Source organism: Nelumbo lutea, chromosome 7 (genome assembly GCF_056320005.1).
Source record: "Nelumbo lutea isolate HS-2025 chromosome 7, American lotus-T2T, whole genome shotgun sequence".
In the NCBI taxonomy this organism is placed as follows: domain Eukaryota; kingdom Viridiplantae; phylum Streptophyta; class Magnoliopsida; order Proteales; family Nelumbonaceae; genus Nelumbo; species Nelumbo lutea.
The window spans coordinates 3,153,599-3,169,859 of NC_142690.1; the positions used below are offsets into that span (position 1 = coordinate 3,153,599).

General features: G+C 37.4%; 1 protein-coding gene across 1 annotated transcript in view; it reads right to left on the reverse strand.

Annotated features, from left to right (window-relative positions):
• The window catches only part of GSL10 (glucan synthase-like 10), a 123,321-nt gene that overhangs the window by 33,792 nt on the left and 73,268 nt on the right, over positions 1-16,261 (reverse strand). The window contains exons 23-36 of the mRNA XM_088954511.1: positions 15,273-15,358; positions 15,129-15,153; positions 11,897-11,991; positions 11,721-11,802; positions 11,436-11,596; positions 11,194-11,314; positions 10,631-10,728; positions 10,454-10,544; positions 10,197-10,357; positions 9,974-10,083; positions 9,183-9,317; positions 6,432-6,500; positions 6,166-6,343; positions 5,892-6,006 (exon numbers count right to left, since the gene is read on the reverse strand). Of these exons, the coding sequence (XP_088810637.1) occupies positions 5,892-6,006; positions 6,166-6,343; positions 6,432-6,500; positions 9,183-9,317; positions 9,974-10,083; positions 10,197-10,357; positions 10,454-10,544; positions 10,631-10,728; positions 11,194-11,314; positions 11,436-11,596; positions 11,721-11,802; positions 11,897-11,991; positions 15,129-15,153; positions 15,273-15,358 (1,527 nt within the window). The remainder of the gene's footprint in view (positions 1-5,891; positions 6,007-6,165; positions 6,344-6,431; positions 6,501-9,182; positions 9,318-9,973; positions 10,084-10,196; positions 10,358-10,453; positions 10,545-10,630; positions 10,729-11,193; positions 11,315-11,435; positions 11,597-11,720; positions 11,803-11,896; positions 11,992-15,128; positions 15,154-15,272; positions 15,359-16,261) is intronic.

A 16,261-nucleotide genomic window follows, 5' to 3' on the forward strand; every position in this document is an offset into this window, starting at 1 on the left:
CCCTTCACTTATTATTTATACTAAAATAATAGAACAGTACAAAGACAACTATGCCCTTATAGGGCGGCAAAACATAAAACAGCATATATAAGACTCAAAAACATAATAAAATTTGGACTCACATAAAACATCTACTCAGAAAAACATCATAAAACTAATTAATCTTCAACACTATTCATAGTTGTCAAGAATGGATTACTTGTACCCATCATTTCAAAATTAGTACAAAGGCAAAGAAAATAGGGCTCAAAAACATAGAAGACACCCACAGAAAGGCTCCTCACTCATTACCATTATCTACTTCAACTTTAACCTGATATTCTCAGTATAGTGCATGAGACTACAATTGTTGTGGAAAAACTACTTTGCGTCCACCTAACTAGTCAAAATAGAGGATCTTCGCAAGTGCAGCAACCCATGCAAAAAAAGCTATCCTTCAAAAAATACATGAACTGTTCATATTTGGTGTTAGTTTCCTCATTTTGTGCAATCCAACCTAGTAAGCTCCCATTCTTTTGTCTAGTTTATTTGGAAAAGGTTCTTCTCTTGGTTCAGGTGGGAGCCACCGGTAGACATAAGAAGCCTATTAAAACCATTCTTCCTCACTATTTCTAGCAAGAAGGGAAAGGTAATTTGGAAATGCATGACTGGTTTGGGAAGAGCAGAATAACAGAACTAATGTTACACATCCTCCTTGGGAACGAGATTGACACTGATTAAACATTCCTTACAAATCCTTCCCATTTATTTCTGGCAGTCTTGAGAATTGCAGCATGACTTGCTAAAAAAAAAATGACTATCCAAGATGAGTTGAAGATGGAAAAAAGTATCGCTATTGATTCTGCTGCCTTTGCTTTTGTCATTTTTCTCGTGGCGGCAATAATAAAAAACAAGTTGTGTTTCCTAAAGGAAGAATAGCTGCTTGGTGGACATTACTCTTAGAAATGTTACAGAAGTTCTTGCAAAGAATGGAAGATATGAAGTCTGCTAATATGAAGAGAAGGGAAGAGACACTGGAAAAATTGAAGAACCTAGAAGAGAAATCAGCAAGCCCAAGAATGGTCTGGATGTGCAAATGGCAACCAACTTGGGGAAGCTGAAACTTATGTTAAATGGAGACCAACTTGGGAAAGGAATATCTGGGCGGTTAGCAGAAAATCAAAGCACTGCACTTAAAACAATATGCACAGGCTGTTGTGCATGAATCGATGAAGCAACTGACTACAAGGGCAGGTAGCAGTTTAAATGAAAAGGGCATGGTAGACCAGAATGGAATTAGGGAATTGACTCAAACTAAATCATCTCCGGCTCAACCAGTAATGTCAAGGCCAACAGAAGGAAACAGGAATAACTTAAGGAAATCAGGTGCTAGTTTAGGTAACCACATGACTTTAAAGTTCAAATAAAGAGGGACACAACACAATAGAACATAGACGGGTTTATCATCTTGTCAAGACAAGCTAGGCTTTTGCTTTTCCAATGGAGCCTTGACGATTAATAGGCTGATGTTGAAGTTTTGAAAAGCAGCCTTGTCAAGATCTTTCTACCCCTCCCCCTATTGCTCAAATCCGAGATTATCTCAGACATAAAATAGAGATCTCAGACAAGGTTGATGCTGTGCAGATTAAATTCAATGAACCCTCTAGCATAGGTAGTATTGATCCAAAGCAAAAGTCATTATGTGCTCTAGGTGGGCTTGAATATGGCGCTTTTATTTTTGGAAGAAGAGAAGGAAAGAAATACTATATGAAAAGGAAGCCCACCAGCCATATTGATGCAGTTCAAATATGAAGCGAGAATGTAAAAGAAATTTGCTCAAAGAAATAACAAAAAGAAGAAGAGAATCGGAAGAAACTTCATTAATCAAAGATGACTTATAATATGAGGCAACAAGGTTGGGGGCACACTCACCCAAAGGGGTTAGGGATTCACTCACCCAAAGAGAGGACTCTCTCAACTCTCAAAGACAGCTCTAGGCTTCTCAAAACAAAAGAAAGAACTTGATGCCTCTAGCTTGAGATTACAAGGCTTTATATAGAGAACAAAAACTAGTAGTTGAAGCATGTAATGTAAAACTAGCTGTTAGAGCATTTAATAAAACTAGCCGTTAGAAACCCACTAACAAGCTAGCTATTGGAGCTTTTAATGAATTAGCTGTTAGAAGTCCACTAACAACTAGAGTCATATGATTCCATGTTTTCTGGACTATGATTGTGAACTGCATCACATATCCTCAACAACATGAGTCAATTGTAGGCAACAACACTCAAGTTATACAAGAAGGGGAGGTGAAAGAAGAGGATGGAGGCCTAAACAAGGGGAAATCAAAGCAAATCACGTCTCAATGACTAGTGTATGTAAGGAGGTAGAAAAGAATGACCTTTTCCCACCTAAGCGCCCAAAGTTTTTTTCACTTACATACTAGAAACCCTCCCTGGCTCATGGAAATGTCCTAAGGCACCTTGGTGGCCCCAAGGTCCATTGTTGCAATGGAGCTCTCCCCCTAGTCCTATGCTCCATTCCTGATTTGAGAATCCTCTTAGTTCATGTGGTGACTTCTCTTCTTGCAAGATGGACACTCCTTCCTAGTCTAAATGCAACAATCCATATTTATTAAAGAAAGAGGGAAAATAGAGAAAAGAAAGAAAATAAAAAGATAAAGATATTTATTAACAAAAGAAAAAAATAAGATCTTCCTTTCAGCTAGTTTTATGCATTTTCATTTTTCTTAATATAAAAGATCTTTTCATTTTAGAGAATCATATAGTAAGTCCGGGAGGATATGAGTGCGTGGAGGATATGAGAAGATCTAAAAGAAAAGGCTTTGTTTGTAAGTTGGATCTAGAAAAGGCCTATGTTTGTGGATTTGGGAATAAGGGTGTAGTTTGATTTTTGGATGTTTTAGTTCCTGCCATTACTCTGTCTTGGTTAATAGAGTGGCGAAGGACTTCTTCCCAGCCTGTAGAGGTATTAGGCAAGGGGACCCTCTATCACCTTTCCTCTTCACTCTAATAGCAGAAGTGCTTAGTAGAATGATCTCAAAGGTTGATAGAGAAGATGTGATTAAAGGGTGGAGAATAGGGAGGGATGGTATCCCGGTCACCCATCTCCAATTTGCAGATGACATTCTGATTTTCTGTGATGGGGATGATATGGAGAGAGTGAGAAATCTCAAGGATTTGGTTAGAAGCTTTGAGAGATTGTCAAATTTGAGTGTCAATTTTGAAAAGAGTTGTGTAGCTGGTGTTAATTTGGAGGATAGGGAGGTGGAGTTTATAGAAAGAAGCTTAGGATGTTCTATCTCATCCTAGCCTATGACTTACTTTGGGCTTCCGCTGGGGCAAACCCTAGGGAGAGTAGCTTTTGGTGTCCAATGGTAGAGAGGTTCCAAAAGAAGTTAACATTGTGGAGGAAAAACTACTTATCCTAGGGGGGTAGAATCACGTTGATAAGAGCCACACTTGCTAACTTACCAACCTATTTCCTGTCTATATTTAGGATACCACCTAGGGAAGCTAAGAAGCTAGAAAAGTTGATGAGAGATTTTCTTTGGGAGCCAGGGGAAAGTAAAAAGGATCACTTGATAAAGTGGGAGGTGGTATGCCGGAAAAAAGAGGAAGGGGGATTGGGGTAAGGGAATTTGATTAAAAAAATAAAGCATTGCTAGGGAAGTGGATGTGGAGGTGGCCAGTGGAGAGAGAGAGACTTTGGCATGAGGTGGTAGGTAGTATTCATGGTCGCTCAGAAAATGGATGGAATGCTAGAGTATCATGGCGAGCAACCTTGGCAACACCTTGGAAAGCTATTCATGGCATTCTTCCTCAGTTTTTCAGTTTTGTCAGGTATGATGTTTGCAATGGTAATTCAGTCCTATTTTGGGAGGATACTTGGGTAGGAGAGGCTCCATTGAAGGACCTTTTCCCTTCTTTGTTCTCTGTTTCAAGGTATAAAAAACATTTTGTGTAAGTTTTTTTCCATTATGAATGATCCTTTAACACCAAATTGGGACTTTGGGTTTCGTAGAGGTTTAAGGGAAGAAGAAATTGTGTCTCTCACAAATCTGCTAAGTCTACTTGATACAATATGTTTGGACCCTTCTGAATCTGATAATCGGATTTGGACACCCCAATGGAATGAATCCATTTCTTGCGCTTCTTTCTTTAAATCCATTACTTAGTCTACCCCCAACCGGCCTTTCCCTTTTAAGGAAATTTGGTGCAGGCCTGTCCCCCTTAAGGTTATGGCTTTTTGCTGGGAAGTGTATTGTGGGAAAATAAACACCTTTGACTTTCTACAAAAGAGAAGACCTTTTCTCTGTCTCTCACCTTCCTGGTGTATTCTTTGCAGGTCACATGGTGAGGACTATAACCATATACTAATATCTTGTTTATTTATTGTAGAGTTATGGGAGTGGCTCTTCTCATTGTTTGGGTGCAGGTTGGTTAGGCCAGCAGATACAAGTTTGTTTTTTGATCCTGGTTTCTTCCCTTGGCGGCACAGAAGAGGAAGAATTATGTGGAGGTGTGCAAAAGTAGCATTGATCTGGTCCGTGTGGGAAGAAAGGAACGCCAGAATTTTCCAAGAGGATGAGAGAAGCCCAGAAGAGATGGACTGCATCCTAAATAGGGTGATCTTGTGGCTAAAATCACTGGACCTATTCCATCAATTCTCAATTAATGATGTTTGGAGGAATTGGTTAGCAATGGCTAATTGTTCATCCATAAAGACTAAAGTGAGTATGGCTTGGGAACCCCCTCCTGAAAGATTCTTGAAGCTGAATTTCGACGGAAGTAGTCTTGGTAATCCTGGTCCGTCAGGGGTGGGAGGGGTACTGAGGAATGAGAGTGGGAATGTGGTTCTTATTTTCTCAGGACCCATAGGAGTTGGAAACTCTACTAGGGCGGAACTTGCTGCTGCTATCCAGGGATTACAGTTAGCAAGTGCAGATATGTGTGGTACAGTTGATAATAGAAGGGGACTCCAAGGTGGTAGTGGGCTGGCTACAAAATCCGGAATCTATAGTGTGGTGTTTTAAGAATGAAATTAAAAAATTCAACTGCCTAACAAGAAGCTTGACAGTGAGAATACAATGGGTGGGGAGATCAGCAAACTCTATGGCTGATGGTCTTGCAAAGCAAGGGGTAAATAGGGAAAGTTTGTATTGGGCTCAATTGTAGACTGAATCTGTTTTATATCTTTTGTCTTTCTTCCTACTGTTATTAATGGGCTCAATAGGGAAAGTTTGTAAAGATTTTTCTTTCAGATGTTGGTGCGGAACTTTTATTAATGGAATTTATCCTTCTTATTTATCAAAAAAGATGAGAAAAAGATAAGAATGTCATTCCTCTTCTCTCTCCTCTTCCCCCTCCTTCCTCCTCATCCCCTCCTCTTAAGGAGGCTTGTGCTTCTTTGTGCTCAGGAGGCTTGCACGATTACACCTCTTACATTCTGAACTACACCTCACACCAAGTAGTGGAATGCCTCATGTCACACCTCTGCATTTTAAAACATTGGTTATAATTGTGCTGTCTTATTTTGCATTTGTCTTATTTTTCTCTTAGGGAGGTCCACCTTAATGCTATGTCAATTAGTAAAGTTGACCAAGAAACCTGAAGAAAAGCTCTTTCCACCAGGTTGCTTCTACGCACATTATTTATAATCAGGACATCATTCTTCATTCTTCTTTATGTATTTTTAATGAGCACTTTCTAGGTAGTGGAAAAAACAATATCTTATTTGTAATAACAAATTTCTCCATCCAGAAAAAACAATGAAAAGAACTTCAGAGAACTGCAACATACACTTTTGCAATTATGGAATTATGAAATCAATACAAGACAATGAAAACCATGAGTTGTAGGGCAAATATGCATATTTAAGAAAATATAAACCTTATCTTTCCCATTGATGTCACCCTTCACAAGTTTTGAGTAGAACTCCATCTGAAATTTACCATCCTTTTTTGTTTCAACTGAATCAATAAAAGCAACTCGAAGAGCTTCATTCCTAATTGAAAAAGAAAATCATCAAAACTAAGTGGAAAATGGGCTAAAAAGCTGATAATTTGAAGAAAAGAAGTTTAATAGGAGACAGTGATTGCAGATAAAAGGAGAAAGAAAACAAAATAGGTAGGACCAACTAGGGAAAATGGTTTATATAGCTAACCGTTGCATTAGCAATGCAATATCTGCAGCTTCTGGTTTTTGTTCTTCCTTTTGTTTCCCATAAATCTGACAAGTAACAACATATGTGAACTTCAGATCAGCCTGAGCACGAGCTTCACGAGAAAACTCAAAACCTTGCTTATCAGTTGCTTCATCACCACAAAGTGTAGCTTCAGTATCTATCATCACCAAGACATAGCAAGAAATGATGAGAGCATGTCGACATGCTAGGTCAATTATGAATAGACAAAATTTGAATGTGCAAACCTCCAGAAGAAACTCTTTCCAGATAGCTCTGAAGCATAAGAGCTTTCCTATAGTACATCATCCCACGAACTGCATAAAACAATAAGCCAACAGTAAGTAAGAGAAAATTATTACTGTTTACATGCAAGCACGGGCACTCACAATATCTAAAGGGGAAGAGTATTGCTACAGCAGAAGAACCTAAATCAGGATTGAGAACTTGGAGGAAAATTTTCTTATTGAGACATGAGCTGCTGGAAAATGCCATGTGGTTAAGTGGTAAAGGTAAGTTTCTGGTATGATAACTAGCTAGGGGAGGGCCCTCTCTTCTATTCTATTACTGATCAAAGTAACATTGAAGTTTCTCTTAAAGTAACCAGCTCCTGAACTAAGGGAGAATGGCATTGTGGTGAAGTTGGCCACATCTTGGATGGGAATACTCTCAACAAAATTGCTGGGCATGGTTTCTTTATTTCTGATAAGGTGGATAATGTAGTGAGGTAAGTTAATTACTAAACCAGATTCGAAAAAAAAAAAAAAAAGATCCAGGAAGCCTTATTGGGATGGTTGGTAGTGGTTTTGGAATCCTTATATTCCACCAAAGCTAGCTTTTTTGACTTGGAGGGTGTGGAGGAATAAGCTCCCAGTAGACTCAAATATACAGGCCCCGAGTCCTCTGCTCAAGGTGCAATTGCTGTAAATATCATCAAGTTTGAGGACAGTGAACATCTTTATATAAGAAGGAAGTTTTTTGAGAAGGTTTGGAGGCATTTTGCCATGAAGCTTTTTCTCCACTTGTTTGGAAATAATTCTACTTCCTGTCATGTGAGCAGATACTTTGAGCTTGCATCTGGAAAAGAAAAAGGGGGGAGTGATTGTAGGATTGCTACCCATTATTATCTTCTGGGAGATAAGGAGGGAAAGAAATAATAAAAGCATGGAAAGTAACTCCAACAGCTCACCTGTGATGATTGGTACAGTCAAGGCTTGTTTCAAGCTCTGCTGTTTTTGTCAGTGATAGAGTGGGACAATAGTAAGGTGGATACAGTTCAACTAAAAAGCCTTGGTCTGATGAAAATGCAATGTAGGACCAAGAAAGTGAAACTTGTAAGTCTAATGCCGCCTCCTATGGATTTCGTGCTTTTTTGTGTGAATGGAGCTTCGAGGGGAAATCCAAGCATAGGTGGTGGTGGTTGGAGGCAGGGGAGAATCCTTCATGATTCTCCTGTGTTTTTATTGCAGCCTTCTCCTCTTATTATGGTATTCATACTAACATGGTTGCTGGGTCATTGGCTCTTCTAGAGGGCATCCGATTTGCAAAATCCATAGGATACCCCCAAAAATAGCAGCACTGCCGAGCCCTGGTGTCTGTCGTATGTAATTCATAACGTTTGACGTGAGTTGGAAGGGGTGTCCTCGAAAACATGCCACATTTATCGTTGAGGAAATGGTGTGGCAGATTGACTGGCGAATTTGGTTTGTGATACCCTTGCGAGTCAGGGGTTCTATGATTCTAACAACTTACAGACATCTACTAAAGAGACTTTGCATTGAGATATATTTGGCCTACCAATTATCAGAGTCAGCTAGTGTGTTTTTTTAGATCTTTAGACACATTATGTTTATTTTATGAGCTGGAGATCTTTTAGCTTCTCAGAGGGATAAGGTATTTATGTCCCCTTTCTAGGTTATTATTTTGCTATATGATTAACAAAGTTTCCGGTAGCCTCCCATCCACCGAGGATGTTTATGGTTAAAAAAAACTATTAAAAATATAGAGTGAGGGAATGACTAAGCGAGAGAGAGAGAGAGAGAGAGAGAGAGCGAGAGAGAGAGAGAGAGAGAGGGAGGGAGATTGTTCTGGCATCCATCATAAGGATACTCCAGAACAATTCATGGACTTGCTATTGCAGATCTGCACTCTTGAACTCCTGAAATCATGAACTAGAATTTGGTAACTAAGGTCGTGAATCTGCAGTCCAAGCATAAGACTAACCTCTAGCCCCACTTAAGCTGCATTAGGGAACTATGGATGGAACTACTTGCTTATTCCATCTTGTAACCACAAATAGATGTCTAAATTTCCTACTAGAACATCAGCTAATACAAAAGGAAATAAATCAAATCATGATCAATGAGTGAGAGAAATTATAACCACAATTGTGTAGAGAAGAGAACAATAATCTGTAGTTTATAATAGGCCCAAAAGTTTAGAATCAAGGTTGATATCCTATGAGCCATAATCCCACCAATTTCCATTGGCATCAATTTTCAGCAAAAAAAAAAAAAAAGAATTTCCAAGAGTGTTGATTTTGATGCCTTAAAAAGAAAGTCAAAATACTTCCCCTCAGAGGTCAACATCATGTGGATTAAACCTGCTGTTGGCAAACTATGACCAATCAAGGAAAAGATTCAAGATAATACCAGGAATGTTCATCTTTAGGTTATTTGATTTTGAGTGTTTTGAATTTCACTTTGGATTTTCACCTTAGATAAGTAATTTATAGTCAATACTAGGTCATAAGTAAGTTTTAAGGTTCTACTAGGTCATAAATATTAAATATACACTGAACACAGGGATTGCCTATTCATCAAGAACTCGCAAGTTGCAATTGAAAATATTAGCATACAACAAGATGATTGCTTTGGTTTTTTTCCCTTAAGAACGAAAATCTAAGATGCTGACATCAGTTATCACCTTTTACATTCATAGCTAAGTTTAGATTTTCCTAAGTTGTGCAACCAAATCCAATGCCAAGAAATAAGAGATACCTGTCCTTGCTAATGTCTGTCCACGGTAAGAAGCCCAAAATCTGAGTTCAAGGACATCATCACGATTATCCAAAAGCTCAGAATCTAATGCATTTTCATCTCGGCCAATTCGAGCAAGAAAGTTCTGCCACTCATCTGAAATAACCAACATTTCATTTACTTTAATAAACTAACCAAATCCAAAGGAAATATTTCTAGAAAAAGAAAAAGAAACATGGTAGGACAATGCACTAAACAAATAAGATGTATACTGATAGCATAGAGACGATCTATGTCACCATATCATATTAATAACATTAATGTCACTTCAAGACAAAAACACTGTCATCAATAAACCCAGAAGGAAAGTACTTCATGGGTCAAACAACAGGGCTTCTCAAAGATCTCACCACTGATAATATCATTCAAATATGGCATTCGATGGCTTAGTCTACCTCTAGAGCTATTATAACATCCTATTGGACCCCACCACCAGAAAACTTTAATCCAGCTTAAACCTTGGCAGGTGTAGCAGGGGCAATCCAGACTTAATGACTGGTTATATTTTCAGGTCCTGCTGGTAATGGGAATTCAACAAGGGCAGACTTAATGACTGTCCTACATGGTTTGACATGGGTAAAATATTTAATTGACACACTTGATAGTAACGGACTGTCTTACAAAGTGGTGGGTTGGATACAATCCAGATCAATCAAAACATGACTTCTTTTACGCATAGAAGCTATAGATATTCATACTCAAATAAAAAAGGGAATAGAAAAATGTATACGTATATACAGGAATACAGGTACCTGGAAATATCTTTTGGAGGTAAAACAAAATCGAAATCCCATCTTCATTTTTCTTGAGAAGCTCAGGCATGCTATAAAGTACAATCTCAGAGTAATATGGAGTAAAAACACTGCAAGATAAAGATACACATATACAAAAGGGGAAAAAGGTCAACAACTTCATGGAATTCAAACTATAAAACAAATAGGATGCATGAAGAAAAAATAATGGGAAGAAAATGACCTAAAGGACAACATCTCACGAACTGGCTTTGTTGTAGGCATTTGCATGAATAGGGAGTTTGTAAAGAACTCTAATCTACGTCTTGCCTCTAGGTTTTTTGGAACATTAGCAGCTGATTCTTTGATAGTCAAAAGTGAATGCAACCTCTTTACTTGTGCTCTCTGCATTTTATTATCATCAAATATTATTGAATATAATATGAAATACATATTTTTTACAACATAATTTAGAAAAGCTTAATACAAGCACATATGTACCAACTCATCATCTTTAGGCCATTTCAACTTTGAGAAGAGGCGACCTTCAGTCCTTGCTCTTAAAATCATGTTCCAAGTACTACGGTTTTCCCTGGAAAAAAACATTAAATTCAACAATTTGATACAGAAAATAGTATCACAACCATAAATGCATTCACCAGGTAGGTTAGCACATACCCCATATTAACAGAAATTACATCATGCCGAATAACATCATATAAATCTTGGAGAGCTTTCACTGCTCCCTTTGTCATTTCGGGTGATTCCTCCTTTTTCTGAATTTCCATAGGACCATACATCTTTTATATCAATAACATAGTAATAATACCAAAATATGCAGGAAACATAGAAGGTATATAATATATACCTAAGTAAACAAAGTCCAAAAACCAAAATTAAATAAAAGAGAAGAAACATGAAGGTAGACAACCATCAGCATGATGCAAACAAGAACAGAGAACATAAAGAGATAAAGGCCTGTACAGCCAATGTACAAAAGATCAAAAGGTTGTAAAATGTAAAACCCAAGAAAGATACACTAGCAGCTGATATGGGAAACATAAAACTGAAAAATGGATCATAAAAGAACAAACCAATGGGGAGAGCCACTAAAAAGACTATAGAATTTAGGTAACTTAATAGTTCTACTACCAATAAGTTGAAAAAGAGAAGAAAAACACCAAATGAAAAAAGGTCAAGCAATTTTGAATTGCATAGACCATTATAACCATGATACTAACCAGTATCCCAGTAAGTGCAGTAAGCCTAGAAATAACAAGTTGGAGCTTATTTAGTTGAAAATTAGCATGGATATCCTTTTTCTTTATACTCTCATCGATATGTTCATATATCTTCTCAACCCTGTCATTAGAGAACAATAAATCAGGACTACAGGCATCCTACCTATAGAAACTAGAAAACTAAAATCTGCAAAAAACATTATCAGCTAAAGAACACCACAACCAAAAGAACAAATACTTACCACAGCCTTCCCTCCTCGTCTAGTATTTCTGTCAATATAAGCCTAATGGTACAGTAGCATTCCTCAACAGCATATTTCATGTAGTCATCTCTTGAAATTCTTTCCCATAACTCATTTTTTGAGTCTTTGCTTTCTGCTGCAATATCTTTAGCCAGAAATATCTGAATAAATGAAAAAAAAAAGCATAGATGTAAAACCAAGGAAAAAAATAACCACAACAAAGAACAAAAGGAAGATAGAAAGAACTGTGAATCATAAGTTCATGATGCAACAATTGGAGTTTACCTTGCTAGCAAGAAGGAAGAGGGGCCATTGAACCAATGGAACCTTCCAGGAGTTTTTAGGCATGGTAAGCAAATCCATTTCCCTACAAGAAACAATAGAGAGTGGAATTGTAACACAAATAGATATATTAACAAGCTTGAAACAACATCAAGTTCGGTGAAGCATAAGTTACTTACAAGTTAGTAATGTAATCTTCTTGCCGTAGGTTTCTTATAATTTCATTCCAAAAGGGAGAAAATCGAGCAGCATCGCTTTTGTTCTTGTTAACAACCTTTAATTTCAACACACAATAAGAAAGTTTCCAGGTAGTTGAGTGCATCTCATTGAAAACATCGAAAAAGGAAGATAAAAGAAAGATTAATAGTGGTGAAACAGAGACTTAAGCGATGTAAATAGATGTGTGTGACCCAGTGCCATGTTCCCCACATGACTTCTCCCAGTAACAACCTTGGCTGATATGGTGTAACTAACTAGTGTATCACTTTCTAAAAGTGGGCAAGAAAAGACAAGGAGGATCCAGTTCTCGTCATCTAGTTCTTCAGCACAGAAACCCTAACTCCCTAGATCCCAAGAACAGACAAGAAAAGAGATAGATTGAAAGGAATTCAATACAGTTTTCCCTCGGCACATCAGATTCAGAATATTCCTCACACCATTTTTCCTCCACTCAAGGAGGATCCAGTTCTCGTCATCTAGCTCTTCAGCACAGAAACCCTAACTCCCTAGATCATCAGATCGGGAGTCTCATTTTCATCTTTCAGCCTCAGCTTCATTGCTGCTCCAAGTTTTAGAAATCCGACAGACCAGTGAAGCCTCACCATCATCCCACGCTATTGCTTTGTCTTTTATTGAATAATTTATTAAGGAGGTTGTGAGCTCCTATATGGTTGAAGCTGAAGTTAGGTTATTATAGACTCAAATTATAAACATAGAAGGTAGATAATGGAGGAAATTGAAGAGAAAAAAAAAAGTCAGATGGAAGACCTACAGAATGCACTGTTGACAAGAGACAATATGACCAATCAAATATTAACTGATTTGGCTGAATGATAGTGAAAGTCAATTATACTTATGGAACTTAAATACTTCAAATTTTTATCTCAATAAAACATGTAGAAGTGCTCCAACTGAAAGCTTCAAGAAGACTGGTTTTTAGACTCTGCAGGCCATAATCAATGTCAAAGTAAACAGATTGACCAATGTACCCCACAGGCTGTACACACACATTAATAGAGTTTGTATCCAGTTTGGTTCATATTGGTTTAGCCACTTGAGAATTAAGTTTCAATGCTCCAGGTTATTTATAATTTTCTAATTACTATTTACAGGAAAACTGAGACTTAATATTTTTAGTAATTCTGGGTTTCTTGGGTTTGATTACGATATCAGAAAGACGCAATACCGCAAAACTTATCAAAATGAGGGATTTTTATTGGTCAAAGCTCTTACGTTATCATGTCTTTCAGGCATCGTAGGTTTGAACTAGTTTGCGGTTTCTTAGATTAAGCTGATGTTCTTTGACACTTTGACACTAAGAAAGAAATTTGGGAACATGCCAAACAACAACAGGAGTATTTTTGGCTACAACAAGGTGATAAGAGTGTGGAGGAGTATTATGCCAGTTTAAAAGAGTTTGCACAATGAGTTGGATTCGCCCCAGCCCCTTTCAATTGATCTCAAGGTGCAATGACAACAGAGACATCAGTGATTTCTTTCTAGGTTGAGGTCTGAATTTGAACCACTGCATGCCTAAATTTTAGGTAGCAGTAATATACCCACATTAAAAGAACTTTTCTCCAGAGTCAGAAGGTTGAGGTCTGCATCATTACCAACCCAACTCACACAAACAAACTTGAACTGTAAACAAATAAGGAAACAATTAAAAACACTCACAGATATTGAAAGCTATGAAGTGCAGCTCTACAAGACACCCAAACAAGAAAAGGTGGAACATCTATATAAATATATTAAGCTGAAATGTGTACGTAAGAAGGCCTGAGGATGAGGGAAATGGAATATGACAGTATTTTTTGCCTTTTTTTCATAGAAATTACATGAATGCCACTCTACCAACTCTCTCCTTTTGCTTTTTTTTTTCTTTCAAATTACAAGAATGTCACTCTCTCCTACCAACTCTCTCTCTTGCTTTTTTTTTCTTTCAAATTACAAGAAAGCCACTCTCCTACCAACTCTCTCTCTCTCTCTCTCTCTCTCTCTCTCTCTCTCTCTCTCTCTTTCTTACAAATTACAAGAATGCCATCTCTCTCTCTAGGGGTATCCATAGTTCAGTTAACCAAACCATGGCCCTTTTTTGTAAACCGAACCACATTTTTCCAAACCGAAATCGAACCGGTACCACCAATTACCAGTCCGCCGGTTTCGATTTTTGACCGGTTCGGTTCTTCGGTTTTTCAAATTTTATATTTATAATATATATTATATAAATATATGTTTAATATTATATTATAAATAGCAAATGATACATAATATATTATAAATATTTTAAAAATATATAATATATATAATATTTTTATAAATAGAAAATGTGACATATATTAAAAATATATATAAAATATACATATAAATATATATACCGATCGGTTCGGTTAGCCATCGATTTTTGTAGGTTAACCGAAAACCGAACCGGTCCTTCGGTTTTTCAAAAATTCCGAATCGATCGGTTCAGTTTACCACATTTTGTGGTACAATTTTCTCGGTTCAGTTCGGTTTTTCGGTTTTTCATGGACACCCCTATCTCTCTCTCTCCTTATAAATTACAAGAATGCCACTCTCTCTTCAACTGAGGGAGACCTTAACTTGGCATCTCAGCTACTAGGGGGGACCTGCAACCAAAGGTAGTCGAGTTCGAGTCGAGCCGAGCTTGAACTTCTGAAGGAGACCTCAGCTCGGCACCTTGTCAACTAAGGGAGACCTTAGCTTGACACCTCGCTTGTTAGGGAAACCTCAGCTCGACACTTCAACAGTTGAGGGAGACCTCGATTTGGCACCTTGGCAATTGAGGGAGACCTCAGCTCGGAACCTCAACTCAGCACCTCGGCTGCTTGAGAGACCTACAACCAAAGGTAGCCGAGCTCGAATTTCCGAGCTTTTGACTCGAGCCTAGCTCAAGTTTGAATCAAGTCTCTAATTTGAATCGAGCTCGAGCCTGATAGTTTATGAGTGAACCCCTGCAACGCAGGGCCCCCTCCGCTAGTTTAATTTCCTTAAGCCAACTTGTTACTAGTTACCACTAGAGAATCACTTACATGAATAAATGGTATCCATTTGTTCATTTGGGATCTCTATTTTCATAACACAACACACACTGAACAGAGAAAAAGACATTGATGATTCTCAAATAAGACACATCTTTGGTTAAATTGTTCAAGAACATATTCAATAACCTACCTCTTCACGTGTATTGTTGGAGCTCCTGCAGAAGAAAATTTCCTTCAGATTCTTAAATTAAAACCAATAAACTTTACATTGATAAAAAAATGAAAAATAAAAAGATGGATCTGCATAACAAATATAAAAGATCATAATAAATACCTTATTTCAAGAGGGACATGAAGAGTCTCCATAAATGCCCCAGGAAATTTCTCAAAGAGCTTATGGACAGCATCCAATGAACTAATCTGAAAAAACAGAGAAACAAATCAACCTTAAGGTACTAAACAAAAATATAGATGCACATATGATTGAGTAAAAAGATTCTATTGAACAAGAGCCCAATCCAACAATTTTAATGACAGACCGTAAAGAAGATCGTAAAGAAGATCAAAAGAATAAGTTCGCATACAACCCTATAAGTACCTTCCCAATGTCACTATCCGTAAAGAATTTAATGACAAACCGTAAAGATCAAAAGAATAAGTTCACATACAACCCTACAAGTACCTTCACAATGTCACTATCCTCCATGCAACTTTCTAGCATCAATTTACACATAAAATCCAGCATATCGATGAGAAAAAGGATGGTTATGGGGTTATGGCAATGAACCAAATATCTATGCACAGTGAGACAAGAACCTTATGAGTTGAGTCTGGGGTATAGCATCCTTGTACATTAAATAGAGTTCTAGAAGAATATACCTTTTGATGTTAGCAATGGTACATGTATACACTTTTGGAAAGATGTATGGTGTCAGAATCAAACATATGTGAAAGCCTTCCAGGCCATTTTCAACTGACTACTTTTAAATGCAATTCATGTGATTACTTCCAAGGGAAGAAGCTTTCTCCTAAGAAGAATGTGGCTGTTTCACAGACTCCTAAGTCATCACATTCTAAAAGTTTTAGCTCCAAGGTTGGTTTTAGTCTTTCAAAAACTATTGACGAAGTTACATGTTGAAACAACCAAAATATTACATGTTTATGACACTACCTGTTGATTTCAGCAAGTAAAATAAAGTAGCAGTATAAATCAAGAGAAACAAGTAGTTTTTTATGTACAGATGTAGAGCAATAATTAGTGCTGTTATATTGCTGTCAGTTGTTTTATTTATTGTGGTCCCCGCTACTGCTGTTAGTTATTTC